Raw genomic sequence first — 17,080 nt, 5'->3', positions numbered from 1 at the left:
CCACTCCAGTACACCCTGCTCCAGCTGAGCCCTGGCTGGCAAACTCCTACTTGTCATCCAGGTCTCACCTGGATGTCACTTAGCCCTGGACATTTTCCTTGTCATGAAGAAATCAGCCCTTCCCAAGTATTAGTTTTTAGAAAAAGTTAAGGTCCCAACAAATGATAAATCTTAATACTGTACAGGACATACACTGTGACTCCTTTCAGACAGCCTGAAGTTTGCTGATGCTCCTTCCCCGCCCCACCACCATACCGAGCATCCCATGGTCTCCTCTCCTCTAACTGGTGTCGTGAGGCTCCTGCCCTTGCTGACCACAGGCAATTCTCAGAGGAGGCCTCATTGCAGGATAAAACTGTGTCTAAAGGATCACCCTGATGTGGTAAGAAGCTGAGGTATGGTGGTGGCCTAGCCTCTGGCTGTGGAACAACCCCCCTTTCCTCCTGCAGGGCAGTTCTTGGTAAACAACAAAGTCTTATTATAAATCTGGGGTGTATGGTTTTTTATTTTCCACATACCCTTGACTCCCACATCTGGGGTAGGTGTCCTGCGGAGGGAAAGTACCTTCGGTACCTTCTCATGACCTGTGCTCATCACACAGTATCTGCTGATCTGCTGCCCAGTCTGTGACCTCCTCCAGACCACGCAATTAGAGGGCAGAGCGTGGACTTGGTATTTTCTGCCATATCCCCAGTTTGCAACCACTGCTTAGTAATAACAACCAGCCAGTTATGGGGCATTACTGTGTCCAGCACTGTTCCAATCCTTTCCAGCTACTGAATTAATTTAGTTCTCACAACAGTCCTATTAGACATGTATTAATATTATTCCAGTTTAGGAGATGTGGAAGCCAGGCACAGAGAGGTTACGTCGTCAATTCAATACCACAGAACTAAGTGGTGAAACCAGGACTTGAACCTGGTGGCCTGATTTAGCAATCATTAGTAGGCATGAATTCAGATTTTATTTTTTAAATTCTACCACAAAAGAAAAGCTATGAGCAGGCACAGGAATTGACAGTATTGTGGAAGCAAGAGACATTTGGCCTCTACCATGGCAACTAATGGCCCCTACATAGCAACTATCTAAGCACAGGGTAGTGAATTCAACCCCCCATCCATCACTTCTTATTAGCAAGTGACTTAACCTTTTAAAGCCCAGGTTTCCTCATCTGTAGACGGACACAATAACAACACTGACTTCACGGGTTATTTTAAGCAACACTGGAAAGACAATTAATGTAACGCACCTGCTAGAGCCTGAACATAGTTACTCTATGGTTATTTTTATAATTTCACCTAAAATTAGGTATGCAATCAACTTAACTGAATTTACTTAATTTTATACAAAGCCAGCTTAGTTTAATAAAATACTTCATATATAATTTAATTAAATACTCAAGGCCCTCCCCGAGTAATATTATAAATGTTACCATATGTTATCATTAACTAGCTAAAAAAGTAGGGCACAATTCAAACTCCATTCACCTATTTATTCAGGGAGTTAAAGGCCTGATAAGACATTTCCCCCACATTTAATTAATTTTGTTGATTAGTACACAGTTCTGAGGTTCCATCATTTGCTGTAATAATGAAAAACAATGGTGATTTCTTGTTACACATACATTAGTATATTGATTCATATCAAATGCTCAGTATGATATTAATACATAATCTTCCACCAGCACTAGCTCCACAATATGGCTATTATTCTTTTAACAAATATTTTAGACTTTTAGCAGCTCACTTTATTTCTCATATTTCTGTATTAGACTGCAAATGACAAGTACTGCCAGAGACTGTCCCCAAAATCTAATCTCCAGATAAACATAATTTATATCAAATGCTACCAGCAACATGTACAGGACCAATGAGTCATGAATTGAAACAGAAGTTCAAAGAGTCAGTAAGCTTTCCTTGAAGACAGACAAAAACGGTTCTCCAGAGGTTAACAAGAGGAGATTGCAGGAAGGATGTATCCGTTCAGTGTCCCATAAGCCCAAGATCAGGCTGATAGAAGCCTTTGTAACTGGCCAGGTTAATCGGATGCTATCATATAGGACAGCACAATTTTACATAGTTCTAAGTGTCGCTTATAGGGACTAACTTCAAAAATAGCCTGTATATTTAATACAACCCATTAATACAAGCCATTTTTGGAGTTCGTTCTTTTCAGTCGCGCTGTAAAATTCTCCAGCACACATAGCAGCCTGAGAAGGGTCATTACACAATAACCAGAGTGGACGAGAAACTCATCCTGCGATATGCCCTCCTGGACAAAGGCGCTCCCCACGGACTCCAGCGTATGCTTTATACTCACCCAGGGAGGCAAATGCTCAGGTGTAAACCATCCCTGGCTCCCCACAACATGGTACTGAGTAGTATTAGGTGTCCAGGCTCTCAATCAGGGAGACCTGAGTTTGAATCCCACCGGCTGCCACCTGCTAACTCTGTGACACTGGGCAATCTTTAACTTCACGCCACATCTTCCTCATCCATGGAATGGGGATGACTCTACTTCCCTAAGAGGGCTGCTGTGCAGATGAAGTGAGCTGATGTCGGAAATGTTAACGCAGAGCCTGCACCCAGCAACCATTTACTGACTTCTTACTCTTGCTGTTATAATGATGAATAACCAGTTTGGCCAATCTAGGTCAGTTTTGTATAAAACTATCCAGTGATCAGAAACAAAAGATTATTTAGAAAAACTGCTTTCACATTTCCTCCTTTGTTTACAATTTCTTGAAAACATTCATACAAAATTTATTGAATTTGCTTTTTTTTTAGAAAATGCTTCTCATATTTATTCAGCCATGGTGCACTGTAAGATGCATACGCTGTGCCTGAAGCTGAAAAATGGTGTAAAATAGAAATAAAAAAACCATTCCCCAAACACAAACATCCAGCAGAGAACAGCAAATGAGGTTAGTGAAACAGCCCCCAACTTCTTTTTCCAACTTAGACATTTTTGGTGATGATCTTTCTCTCTGACAAGTGCTAGGTCAAATCCTCTATTCTGTATACATTTTATTCTGTGGGAGTTTTGAAGAACTCCTTCTTTTCTAGCTTCTAGAAAAAGACATTTGTTCTCTCTCGTTCTAGCTTCTACCTAGCAAATTAAGAAAAGTACAGGAATGGACAGCTTACTAAAAATCAGTGGCTGTGCTACATGGCTATGGCAAGATCAGAAACCCAAAGTTCTACATTTAAGGTATTATAATTATTCTCTAAGAAAGAATGGGTTTAAAAAAACTGCTTTAGGGCATGGGGATAAGTGGTGATATTTATAGGAAAATATTAACATGCCAGGTCAATGCAGTATATAAATCACTTCAAGTAAAAAGTTGTAACTATGATTTTGGTGGACAGTATAGAGAATTCTGCCTTAATATTTAGGAATTCAAAGGGAAAACCAGCTGACTTATTTTTTACTTCCAGAAAGTCTAGTAAATAATTCCTTAATGCATAATTTTTACTAATTGTTTTTGGACTGCTCAAACGTTTTCCACATCAATAAAGTTTTACACTAAAAATAAGTTTATTCTCCTTAAAGTGAATTTAAGTAGATTTTTGTGGTGAGGTATATAATAAAAGATAATGCTCTTCAGGTGGTAAGGAGCAAAACACAATTTACTCCCACTATGGGAAAAGTTGAACCCCTGAAGGAGATAAGGCCATTTCCCTCTTGATTTCAGGGGCTTGTAGAATTCTGCTTCTCCTGAGTTACGGTACATGGCGCTTGGACCTGCACAAAGGTTCTGAACATCAGGGGAGGAAAATGATAGCCTTCGAGTTAGGCTTGAGTAGTTTTGTACTTCACGCTTGCAGAGTGAAGCATACTCACCAGCTTTCCTCGTTGCTGGGCCGACCTGGTTTCTCGCAAGGTGTACACATCTCCACAGACAGAGATCTCGCGCCAGACCCCAGGCTGGGACTCCTCGGTGAAGCCCCCTCGTGGATGCATCACCAGGACGCCATTAGTAGTGAGCCCATCCATGTGGCCGTCGGGGTTTTTCCACTTTGCTGCCTTTTCCTGGAGAGAACACAGCAGAACAGAAAAAGTAGGTTAAGATGATGTTGAAATGGAAAGGATTCTGGAATTTCTTTAATACATTGCATAGAGGCAGAGGGGAGGAAGGTGATGAATTTCCATTTTCTATTTAAAGCTAATAATCACAAGGATAACATATGCAATCATTTCGACATATAAAAGAAGTGCTGAATGGATGAATGACTTATCACTGGACACACATTATAGTTCTCAAGAACTTGCAAAAAATGGATGCCTGGGCTTCTCCCTCTAAGATTCTTTTTACCTTCCCCACAACCCCATGAGATTCCAGGAATCTGGTGTGTTTTCTCTTTTCAGTTATACTTATGCCATGCTCTTATCCTGTTATCTAAAAGTACTTTCTATGTACTCACTGTCAGGATAGAGAAGAAAGGACAGTCATAAAGAAAGACTTTTTATTAAAGCTAGAAAATTCCAAAAATGTTAAGCCAACAAGTCAGGGTCATTATGTTTTCATAACAATCACCGTTTAAATTCTCAAAGGTAGATGGCGCATGTAGCTTGACATGACGACAGGACGGACACTCTTGGGTGCTTGTGCCACAGCTCTTCCCTTCAGCTTTCTTGGTGACAGAGCTCAGCTACTGTTCATGTGGCTGGGGCGGGGGTTGGGGGGTGGTGGGGAATCCTGATTAACCCAACATGACACTCCCAGCCCTCTTCCCAATAGCTGGTTTACAGGTGGGCACAGCACATGACTGGGCTCTGACTGATGACGCATGATATCTTCTCGGAGGCTTCTGAGAAAGGTGTCTGTGCTCTAAGAAGAGACAAGGAAGAAACAGTGCTTCTGCCACCTTCTTCTCTGGCTGGAAGTTGTCATGTGGCAGGGGACATCTGGAAGTGCAGGAGCCAGCTCTCACCCACAAGAAGACCTCCCAGGAAGAGGCTGGTGCACCACGGGAGGCAGAAGGCAAGACAGAGAGAACCCGGTGCACTGGATGTCACAGAACCACTGAACCACCAACCCTGGAGCTGGCCTTCATCGGCACTTCTTATGTGGGAACAGTACGTTTTCATTGGTTTTAGACCATTTTGAGTGGGTTCTTTTTTTCCTGCAAAAATATCCTAACTCAAAAGGAAACTATGTTAAACCTGGATATTCACTAAAACTTCTGGGGTTTACAAGGAAACCCTATAAGGGCAGGGATTCAAGTCTGTGTTGTTCTCTGTAATCCCATAACTAAAACACCCAGTATGCAACATAGCAAACACTCATAAAACATTTCTGAGTGAGTGAATCACTAACATTTTCCTCTAAGCCCTAATGATCTAAATTTGGCCCATTTATTTTTCTCTCTGAAATAAACCTCTTCGTTGCCGTAAATACATTATGGACAATGTTACAAGCATGCTTTAAAAAAACTACTTACTGTAAATATTACAATATAAAAAATATAATGAATAACAAGCAATGCTTATTAATGTTCAGATTTTTAATAACAAGTTTCTCAAACTGGCCACCTGAAAACTAAAATCTCAAAATCTCACTAGAGGCAACATACAAAGCCAATTTTTTTTTTGCTCCAATTAAATGTTCCATATCATAATCACAAGCATTTTTCTAGAAATCGTGTACTTCTTGACAGTACTTACTCCAAGAAATATGTTTTTGGAAGAGTCAAATCCGGCGGCGAATATCCGTGCTGTGTAAGGTTCATTCCTGTCGCACACGATCCTGCAGGCGAACCTGGATATGGTGCTCTGTGTGATCTGGGCTTCGTCCGTGTTCTGGCTGCCAGAAATCGTGTCTGTGACAACAAAGTCGATAGGGCTTTCTGTTGATCTGCCCACCTAAATAAATCAAATGTACTCGTGATTCACTTGGAAAATAGCAGGGTGCCGTATTTTATTCACAAGGAAAAAGCATTCAGGATTCCTTTAACATTCACTATCCTTGTTCTGAGGGTTAGAATTTAATGCAAGATTTTCATTCGTGCTCCTTTTCCTATTTAACTAGGGAAGATATTAGGGTAACCAAATATTAGAGATACCTATTTTTAATTTTATTGTATTGTGCTAAGAATATAATATGAGATGTATCCTCTGAAATATTTGAGCACATAATGCAGTCATTGTTGACTACAGGCAGAGCGGTGCACAGCAACTCTCTAGAACTTACTCATCTTGCTTAACTCACTTTATGCCACTCACTAGTTCATTAGATTTTAAGTATTGAGAAAAAGCTCAATTAAGAGGACAGGAGTAGATCTTTGGCCACTCATCAGATTTTATCTCTTGGATTAATGTTCCATCCCAACAACTGTAACTCTGATTCTGAAGTTGCCAATGGGAGGAATGCAGAGGCCTGTGATGTATGCACATAAAGTTCCCAAAAGTCAATTTCCAAGGCATTTTTATTCTGGTCTCAAAGTTCTATCTACAAACTAGGCAATGTAATACATTTTTCATCCAAATGAAGAAAGTAGAAAAAAAAATCTTGTATCACTTAGCTCAGCTTGCTTCCTGGAACAATATTACATTTCTTTTGTAAATCTCATATATACGTTCTCATGCACAGACAATCTCTCTAAAACCAACAGACCACAGACATCTATTTTCTTTTGTTTTTTTATAACCCTTAATTTCTTGTCCTAATGAAATGTGCCTGGAATGAACTAAACTGCTGGTTTCATTGAAACTTAACAATTTGAACAGATGCATATTGCCTAGATATATGCATTTCAGGTTTTGAAAACACATAACTTGTTAAAAAATGCAATGTAAAATCTAAATTAGATGTATTATAAAATCATATAATTCATCCTTCTAAAGCTGCAAAATCTCCTCTCTGCTAGATTCATTTAAAAACTGGGTAACTTGGAAACTCTACTGATTCAGACTGCTTTAATTTTGTTAAACATTTTTTAACAAGAAAATTAGAAAAGTAATGAAGACTTATTGCAAAATATTTAACAAATGGAGAAAAGTATAAAGGCGAAAACAAAGCCAACTTCAAACTTAGGCGTAAACCTGTCCTGAGCCTCTATTCCAGTGAAGTTTAGGAGTAAAATGTGATAAATTCTAGAATTTCCCAGTCATCTCACCAAACCTGGAGCCTCATAGCGACAGTCACTGTCACAAGATTTGTCCATCTCCATGGAAGAGGGCAATGACTTTTCAAGCTCTAAGTTCAAAGCCAAAACCACTCTGCTGGTTTGAATGTTTCATAACTGTTCCTTCTTGTGTAGAGAAATTACTCTTTTCTAGAAGGGCCACATTCTGAGTTCATCCAAATGTATTAAATTAATGTCTTGATGAAGTAATTGAAATTGACTGTAAAAAGAGGAAATTTTATTCTAACTGGAACAGCCTGCTAAGATCAATGATTTTAAGTCATGACACTTATCTTGATTGGTCATACACATGACTTATCAGTTTGCTTCCACTTAAATCTAACCTCTAGAGTGCTGGTAAAATTTTATACTTTATGACACAAGCCTCATGTTGCTTTTTCCAGGAAAACAAAAACAACAACAAAAAAAACAACAAAAAAACAAAACTAAGTCACTTTCCTGCTGAAAAATCACTCAATGTGGAAAACTTGCAGCCTGCCCTTTCTTTCGACTACTGGATCAACTCTACATTATTTTAAAGGCAGCCATGCACACAAGCCAAGATGCTTTTGAATTTCATCTGATTTTCATATAGCACGCAAGCCAGGGTGCTTCTGAATTTCATGTGATAGTCACAGAATGCTGGTAGTCATATAACTAGCTACAGTGAGAACTTTGCTCCATTCAGCATGTTAAATTTTATATATATAAGAAAAGTTTGGGTTTGCCTGGATGTCAGCTGAAGCCAGGACAGGTAAGATGGTATCAAAGCATCTAGAAGGACCTCACCTTTTTCTCACCTCCCTCAACCAATTCCTCCCATCTCCCTGCATCAATCACTTTATTTTCTGACTTCCCTCCTGGGATAAGGATGAAATATTGTTGCTCCCATCTAAAAGCAATCTTTCCATTGACACTTGGTATTCCAATGTTCTCCCTTTCCCAAGGATTTTGCTCCTAATATTATCTCCTCTCTTTCCTGAGTCACCAATTTCTCCTTTTATACTGGATCATGCCATCAGCTTTCACACACATTCTGGAGCTTCTCAAACTCTGTGGTTAAAGGAACAGTATAGTTGCTGTTGTTGTTTTAAATTTTAACCCATCACTGATGCCTTTTAAACATACAATAAAAATGAGTACTTGAGAAATGATCATCTGCTTGGATGTTTCCGCAATGCCAAACTGTCATAGAAGTTTCCTCTCAATTTGTAGGCTTCTCTCATTCTGTATTTTAACAAACATTTCACTGCTGGGCAGAGGGAGTGCAGTTTGAGTAGCCCTGCTCTGGCCTAGTCTCCCACCTTTAAAAATGCTTTCCTTCACCTGCAAGCAAGCCCCAGGCTCCAGCCCTGTTTCTCTGATTCACTTAACAGCAAGACTTCTTGGAAAACCTGTTATCTCCTCCATTTCCTCACCCATATCTTTAGCTTCCTTCTTCCTCAACCCACTCCAATTGAGCTTCCTTCCCCACAACTCTACTGAAACCACTCATGCTAAGATTCCAAAAATCAATATATTGCTAAATCCAGGGCTTATGCTGAGCCAGCATATCCCGGTCCATCTCTACCTGGTATTAAAATAATGAAACTTTCAGGCCAGTTGGTAAATAGTCCCCCCTTCCCTTTTCTTTCTGTTCTCTCCCTAGATAGTATCACCAAATCCCACCTATCAGCTGAAAGTCTTCATCTCTCCCCTGAGCTTCAGACCGGCACACCCAATCTCCACTTGTATGTTTGATAAATATCTCAAATGTAATATATGCCAAACAGAACTTGGATCCCCCTTCACCTTGGGGCTTCCCTATATCAATGACTGACTGACATCCAATTTGCTCAAGCTAAAAGTCAAAACCCAAGAATAACCTGATTCTTCAGTTTCCTCCATGCCCACATTAGCCCTGTGTAAACACTGTCAGCTGTACCTCCAAACACATCCTCAATCCTTCTACTTTTCCCATTTTGGTTCTGGTTACCATTATCTCTTACTTGGGTTCTATCACCTTAGCCTCCAAACTGGTCTCCCTGTTTTCATACTTGCCACCTAGATTCTTTTCCATATAGTAGTTTGAGAAATCATACAAAAACATAAATCAGATTATACCCCTCTCCTGCTTAAAATCCTCCAACAGCTTCCCAAAATTCCTAGAATAAATCTCAAACTCAACCTGGCCTGAAGGTCCTACCTGTCTCAGCCTCTACCTGCCCTTCCAAGTCCATCTGAGTTCACTGCTGTCCTTCTCCACTGTGATCTTGACTTGGAGCCTTTGCACTCACTGTTTCCTCTGCCCAGAGGGTTTGCTTATTTGTGGTCTGCCTTCTCCAGATGTAGCCTCCTTGAGAGAGGAGAGCCTTAGTTATCTCTCCCCAGTCATCAAAGGAGTTTCTGACACAGCAGATGGTCAAGAGATGAAACTAGTAATTGGAAGATTATGACAGGGAGGCTGAATCCTATGAGATACAAACATACCTGCACATGCATGCTCATGTACAATGGTTGTAGAAATACCTACTAGAAAATGTAGATATTCTTTAACATTTTCCTCTTAACTTAATAGATACTAATTAAATGTTATCATCTAAAACTACAGTAAATCAAAAAAAAAAAAAAACTACAGTAAATCAACTAAATTGAAAACCAAACCAAACCAAACAAAAAACCAAAACCCAAAAATGTTAGGCCTTGTAGCACCACGTTCGAAGCCTGTGAAACTGTGAAATCTGAGAGAAAGGACCCCTGAACACCGGCTGCAGGACCCAGTCAGTCTCCTGGCCCTTAAGGTCAGAAGGCACTTGGCACCACACTTTACTCTAGGGACATTATAAAGACAATGCACCCCTCTAATTCCTTCCATTAACTATCTTCTCTTTTATGTTTCACTTTCTTGTTAGACTTTTCTTTCTTTCCTTGTTTATGCCTACTCCAGAAAATAATGACCAAGATCTCACTCTGATTATATTAACTAACAATTTCTCATACCTTAAATTCAGATCTAGCTTTGATTTTTCTCCTCAGGCAATAATATTTCTGAGTTCTGAGTCTACTAACTGACTCCAACAGTGGGAAATGCAGCATAAAGCCCTTTCTTGGTTCTTTCTGATATTCTGCCTTTGAATACTCAATTAACCCTAGAAATCATTTTAATGGGAATGACTAAAACGAACAAACTCTCCACACCGAGGTCCATACTTCAGAACTATGAGTGCTGTAGCGCTTTTTGCTCGGTGATTTTTGTCAGTAGTAGGCTTTGGAAATATAAACTTGTTAAAAGGAGGAAAAAATGGAAACAAGCCTGTCTTTTCAAGGTCTTATGAGAGTTGCTTAGTTCTCTGCTTAAAATGATCTGCCACAGATCCTTCTAACAGGTCCAGTGAGTCTGTGAATGTAATGTGTTATATTTCCTTAAGAAACATGTGAATTCTTGCTTGGCTTACCATACTTTATTTAAAGAGGCTGAGCTGGTACTATTCAGAGAATGAAGAGCTCAGTGACCTAAATCTTAGCTCTGCCCCTAATGCCTCTTCTCTTCTGGCCTTAGTTTACATTACTTTTCCTTTCAAACACCCAGATTTCTCAGCTATGAAATTAAGAGGTTGGTACAAATCAGTATTCTCAGAATGTGGTTGACGAACCCCAGAGGGTCCCTGAGACCCTGCCATGGGGTCTAGGTACATGAGGCCAAAATTACCTTCATAATAATACAAAGATGTTAACTGCCTTTTCCACTGTGCTGCTCTCTACGCTGATGGTGCTAGAACAATGGTGGGTAAAGCTGCTGGTGCTTTGGCATGATTCAAAGCAGTGGCACCAAACTGTATTAACAGTCATTGTATTTTTCATTGCTGTGAATTTGCAGTTAAAAATTATGAACTTTATTAAATCTTGAGTCTTTTGATATTCTGTATGACAAAATAGGAAGTATGCATAAAGTACTTCGAAGTTAGTAACGGGAAGCTGAAAAAGTCCAACTAAATCTTTAATTCATTCTGCAGAAATGAGAGGGAAGAAAGTGAGCATGTGAGTCGAATGTGACTGTTCAACAGTGCGGAATACACTATGTGACACATACGTCGCTAAAGAATATCTATGAAACTCTGAAAAATTCCGAAGAAACAAGATTCTTCTTAAAGGAATTTAATGTCTCACACTTTGAGAGTACCTGACTTACCTATAACAGGTACCATCACAGTAGTTTTTGAATTTAAGTGGTAAAAAAGTATCACTGACAATTGTGAAATAGGCTTTATTCACTTTTTTAGTATTAAGAATTCTCTCTGTAAAAAAAAATCTTTAAAATCTTCACTACTACTATAAGTAGTAAAAAAAACTTATAAATTGAAAATAATTTTAATGAGTATTAAAAAGATATAATAATAAAGTTCCATAAAAATATCAACAGGGGAGAATATGCATATACTTATGTAGGAAGATATTTTCCTTAACAGAATAAGAAGACATTTATAAGATTATATAATGGAATGGCATGGAGAGTAAAACCACAGTTAGTATTTTGCCCAAACATGATAAATCTTATTTTTGAGTTCAAACTGGCACTTTAATAACTATTTGTATAAATATGACTATATATTTTATCTAAGATTATTTAGTTTTTAAATATCTAATACATACGCATAGTTCCAAAAATCGAAAAGTGTAAAATATCTCCCTGTATACCACCTGCTCAGTCCCTTTCCCCACAAAGGGAACTGCTACATTCATGTCTTATTAATCATTTTGGAGATTTTTTAATGCATATAAGCATGATTTAAACCATTTTACCATATTAAATTAACATTTAATAATGTAATATTTCATATTATTTAATAACATTTTATTTAGTAGTATGTTAAATTAATTGAATATATATTACCAATATGACTCAATATACTCAATAATATTAATATTTAACTCATTTAATATGTTTGGAGCTCTTTCTGTGGCTATACATACAGCTTTTCTTTGTTCTGTTTTATACCCTTGGAGGGCTCCACTGTATAGCTGTACCCAAATTTATTGAACTGGTCCACTACTGAAGAACATTTAGGTTGTTTCCAATCTTTTCCTATTAAGCAATGCTTTGAGCAATAACTGTACAAATGGCGTTTTGCATGTAGGTAAGGATATCTCTGGGGTAAGTCTCTAGAAAGAAGAGCTTTACAAAGAGAAGAGCTGAGTCAAACTATGTAAATGTTTTGTATTTTTCATAACTATTTTCAAATTGCTACCCCATAAATGCTACACCAATTTATAGAACGTAGGATAATGTCTGTTTTCCCCATATCTTTGACAAAACCTTTTGGATTTCTGCCAATCTGACAAGTGAAAAGTGGTATCTCTATGTGGTTTTAATTCACATTTTTCTTTTTGTAAATGAGGTTGAGCATATTTTCTTATTTTTAAGAGTTACTTAGTTTCCTTTTTTGGTGAACTGCCTGTCAAATCCTTTGCTCATTTGTCTATCTGACTGTAGGTATTTTAAAAAGAGATTTCCAAGAGTACCTTATATATTTGTGACATTAACCTTTTGTGATACAAATTGTAAATATTTCCCCAATTTGTAATTTGCCTTTGGCTCTTCTTATCAGTCTGAGGTGCTGAAGTTCAGGACTACTGCAAATACATTTAAAAACCACATAAAATGTTCTTTCTTTCTCAATCAAAAGTACTGAATTAGTTGATCCAGATTAGGCCTGTAATTTACAATGTTACAGAAAATGGAAAAAGAGCTGGGGCATTTCTTTCTAGTCCCATCTCTCTTCCATACCTATGTTTATGTGTGTGCATATAAAAATACAGCATGAAGTGGATATATGCCTTTTTTCACTTATTTTATTGCATTTCCCATTTAATAATCATGTAATGGCTGCATGGTATTTTGCATTTAAATGCACCATACTGTAATCATTCTTACCTACTCCTGGAAGTGTAGGTTTATTTTTAGTTTTCTACTAGTATATACAACACTACAATGAACAACTTTTTGGTTAAATCTTTGTTCATATTCCTTAATTATTTATGTATAAAAATGACTGAAGTTAGAATTACTGGGTCAATTGGTCTGAGCGCTGAAATTCATGGTAGTACTGCAATGTTGCCCTATAGAAATGTTGCACCAATTCACAGTCCCACCAGGGGGACCAATTCCATACAATGTTTTACAGTGCTGTATTATTTAATATTTTCCAATTAATAGGTAATAAAGAGTATTTTATTATTAATTCATTTGGTATTTTAAAAATTATTTTATATATTTATTGGCCATTTATATTTCTTCTTCTGAGAATTATATGTTTTGTTCTTTGTCCATTTTTGAAAGCATGGGAAAAGTGATTACTGTATAGTAGGTATCAATCCTTTGTCTACTTGATTTGTTGCCCTAATTGTCTCTAGTTCGACTTCTAATTTTTGTGACATTTAAAAAGAAGTGAAAATGCGTAGGGTAAAATCTATTTCTCCATTTACTATTGATCCTTCCCTATTCCAAGAATATGAATTCTCCTGAGTTTTTTTCTAGAACTTTTTGTTCCTTCAGTTTTATATTTAAATGTTTATTCTCTAGAATTTACTTCAGCAGAGTATGATGTTAGTATCTATCATACTCTTTTGATGTTTGTTTTGACATCATTTATGTAATAATTTAACTCTCCATATGGAAATGCAAAGCCTCATCAATTCCAACTTATACTTGCTTTTTTCTGTTATTAGTCTAAATTTTAATTGTTTGTTGTTTTAAAGTACTAAATCTGGAATATATTCATTAATTCTCCTTTTTTTAAATTCATTAACTGATGAATGTTTTTTTCCTTCCTTCTGCTTTCTTTTGATGTGCTTCTAGACTTTATACTATATACCACTAAAACTATGCCCAAACCCATCCTGTACTTTCTTAATTGCTGTCCTTTGTCAAAAAAGAACTTTTGAGATAAATGTTTAGTCCCTTGATTTTCTTTCTTTCTCTCTCTTTCCCTCCTCTTAATAATGAAAGCACGTAAGGCATTTTCTTCCGAGTAAGATGTTGGCCTCATCTTGTCAGTTGTGCTACATGATATTCCCACAGTTATTTCTGAAAAGACCTATAAATGTAGTTTGGATGTCCCTTTCATTCAAATGCTACTTAGAAAGTATTCTGAAAATGTTGGCTTTTAAAAGTGGTTAGCTTTTAAAATTTTTATTCTTGCTTAATTAATGTTTATTTTTATTGCACTGAGGTCTGAGAATGTAGCCCTTATAATTTCCTTTTACAGTTAAAGAATTAAGTTTTTTTCTTAATCTTTCAACAACCAAACAGGAATAATTTTTATATTATCTTCAACTCTTTCCCCCTGGACACACTAGGCTGGAAGATCTGATTACACATACAAAATAGAGAATTAAAGGAAAACGTGCTAAAATTTCTATTAAAAAAGAAAAATATTACCTGAAACATATCCGTATCCTTATCATGTGTGTACTCCACCACCACAGTCTGATTCCTTGACAAAGTGTAGGATATACTGTGTTGACCTTTGCAGCTGATAGCCTAATAATAAAATTAAAAAAAATCCATTACAATTCCATTTCAACAACGTATCAATTCTGCCTGTAGTTATGAGCCACCACTCTACCGGCAAAGCCCAGCACAAGCCAGCATTTTCCACACAGCCAGGTTTTTTCCCCTATGCTCTATTCCCTCAATCACAGACAAGCCAAGAGTCACAATTCTGGTTTTATCAAAGTCTGTCTTAAAGTGAACAATATTTTATTAAATCAAATCAAAGTTTATTTACTAGTTTGAAAGACTCGATTCAATCACATTCTTAGAAAATGTGATTTTCTAAGAAAAACACATACTTTCTCCATATTACCTAAACTCAGTAATAGAATTTTTAGACTAATATAGTCATTTATTTCAAGTTTTGAGATTTCACACAACAGATAAGTCACATATTATTATTTTTCCTAGGTGATAGAGATTATCAGCATCATAAAAGAATCACTGGAAAATCTGTCAATGTTCTAATTAAGATTTCAGTATCATAATACACCGTCCTAGCCAATGATAACCATATTTGTATTCTGTTCTACATCTCACTTAAATCTTGTATAAGCAACTAGTTAAGTCAGATATTTACTTTATTAATAAATAAGGTAACTAGCAATTTTATTTTTTTCAAATTTTAGGCCAGAAAAAGCTAATATTCTTTTTCAAATAGCCTAGGAATAATATGATATCATTCTTATTTTGTCCATAGTGATATGTTTGAACAAAAAGTTGTGGTCACATACTTTTAATGTTTCTAAATTAACAAATAAATCGATATAAAATGGACTCCAAATTATTTCAATTATGTTCTATTCATTCTACTTTAATCTAACTTATCTTCATTTTTAATCTTTTACATTAAGTATAACAAAATTTTAATAAGCTTTTCTATTACACATTTATTGAATGATGACACTGTACGAAGACCAAGAAAGCATCTAGAAGAAACTGGACACACACAGCATGTTAATGAAAATGTACTAAACATTTATATTTGACTAATGTAATTCCTTACAGCAATAAACAGTAAAACATTCCAAATCAACTCTGAAGTTAGCCTGGTTAATCTCATGGTTATTTAATAATCTGCCCTGAGGAATTTCATGATTGAGCTGATGTTTCATTTTATGTGCTTCCTTAGGATAATACTTCTTTAACATGGTCAGGAATCTAAAACATACTTCTTAAAGTACTCAACACTACTAACAGACATCGTCTTAAATTTTCATTGATCTGAGTCAGATAAATTCACTGAGAGTGACTATTTTTGAAAGCCAAATTTATAAAGAACTATTTTCAATTTAAGTGGATGTAATCTTTGTGTTAATTAACTTTTGTGGTAATCATTTCACAATGTGTATATATATCAAATCATCACGTTGTACACCTTGAATATATACAATTTTTATTTGTTAATTATACCTCAATAAAACTGAAAAACAATTTGTAAAAAGTACATGTTTATCTTAATAGTCAGTGAAAAAACCTACTTGAAGAAAAATAATTTATTAAACTCAAACTTATAAAACTAACAATCAGGAGTTGATTATAAAATAATTTATTTTAGGGTTTCCTATAAAGTATCTATTGCATTTTAAATGGATTCAATTTACAAATATATCGACTCCAACACAACTTTCATGGCATATACATATCGCATAAAATGTCTATAGTGTACAAATGATCTGCAAAACAAGGAGTTAACAAGTGCAATAATGGGAAATACTTTTAAATGTTATACGTTTTTGTACAATGGCACCTGCTTAAGTATGGTGTTTCTCAAACTTCCACTCCATTTGCCTGAATTGGAAGGGTTACCTGAACCTGGAGATGTCTGGGGAGCAGCCCTCAAATGGAGTTGCTCATGCTTAAAACAGCTTACCTTAAATTATAAATTTTGTTTTTTATTCCCTAACACATTTGCTAGTTTTAACATTTAAGTATTTCTCCCAAATTCGCTGGGAAGTCATTGTCTCATGAAGACTTGCTCTGGTCACCTGAGGCCTAGCACAGCCGTGGACAGGGTGCTCTAGAGTAGTGGTCACCAACCTTTTTCTACGAGGAACTGGTTTTGTGGAAGACAATTTTTCCATGGACTGGATCGGGGGGATGGTTTGGGGATGATTCAGGCACATTACATTTATTGTATACTTTATTTCTATTATTATTACATTGTAATATGTAATTAAATAATTATACAACTCACCATAATGTTGAATCAGTGGGAGCCCTGAGCTTGTTTTCCTGCAACTAGATGGTCCCATCTGAGGGTGATGGAGATACTGACAGATCATCAGGCATTAGATTCTCATAAGGAACACGCAACCTAGATCCCTCACACACACAGTTCACAATAGGGTTCGTGCTCCTATGACAATCTAATGCCACCGCTGATCTGACAGGAGGCGGAGTTCAACCCGTAATGCAAGCA

At 36.7% G+C, this 17,080-nt stretch overlaps 1 protein-coding gene across 1 annotated transcript in view; it reads right to left on the bottom strand.

The window, feature by feature from the left end:
* Positions 1-17,080, bottom strand: part of PELI2 (pellino E3 ubiquitin protein ligase family member 2) — a 183,918-nt gene that overhangs the window by 7,305 nt on the left and 159,533 nt on the right. The window contains exons 3-5 of the mRNA XM_031001942.3: positions 14,545-14,646; positions 5,668-5,865; positions 3,844-4,032 (exon numbers count right to left, since the gene is read on the bottom strand). Of these exons, the coding sequence (XP_030857802.1) occupies positions 3,844-4,032; positions 5,668-5,865; positions 14,545-14,646 (489 nt within the window). The remainder of the gene's footprint in view (positions 1-3,843; positions 4,033-5,667; positions 5,866-14,544; positions 14,647-17,080) is intronic.

This window comes from Gorilla gorilla, chromosome 15, assembly GCF_029281585.2.
Source record: "Gorilla gorilla gorilla isolate KB3781 chromosome 15, NHGRI_mGorGor1-v2.1_pri, whole genome shotgun sequence".
Lineage (NCBI taxonomy): Eukaryota > Metazoa > Chordata > Mammalia > Primates > Hominidae > Gorilla > Gorilla gorilla.
The sequence above is the reverse complement of the archived record's forward strand: the minus strand, read 5'-3'. Positions and strand labels throughout refer to the sequence as shown.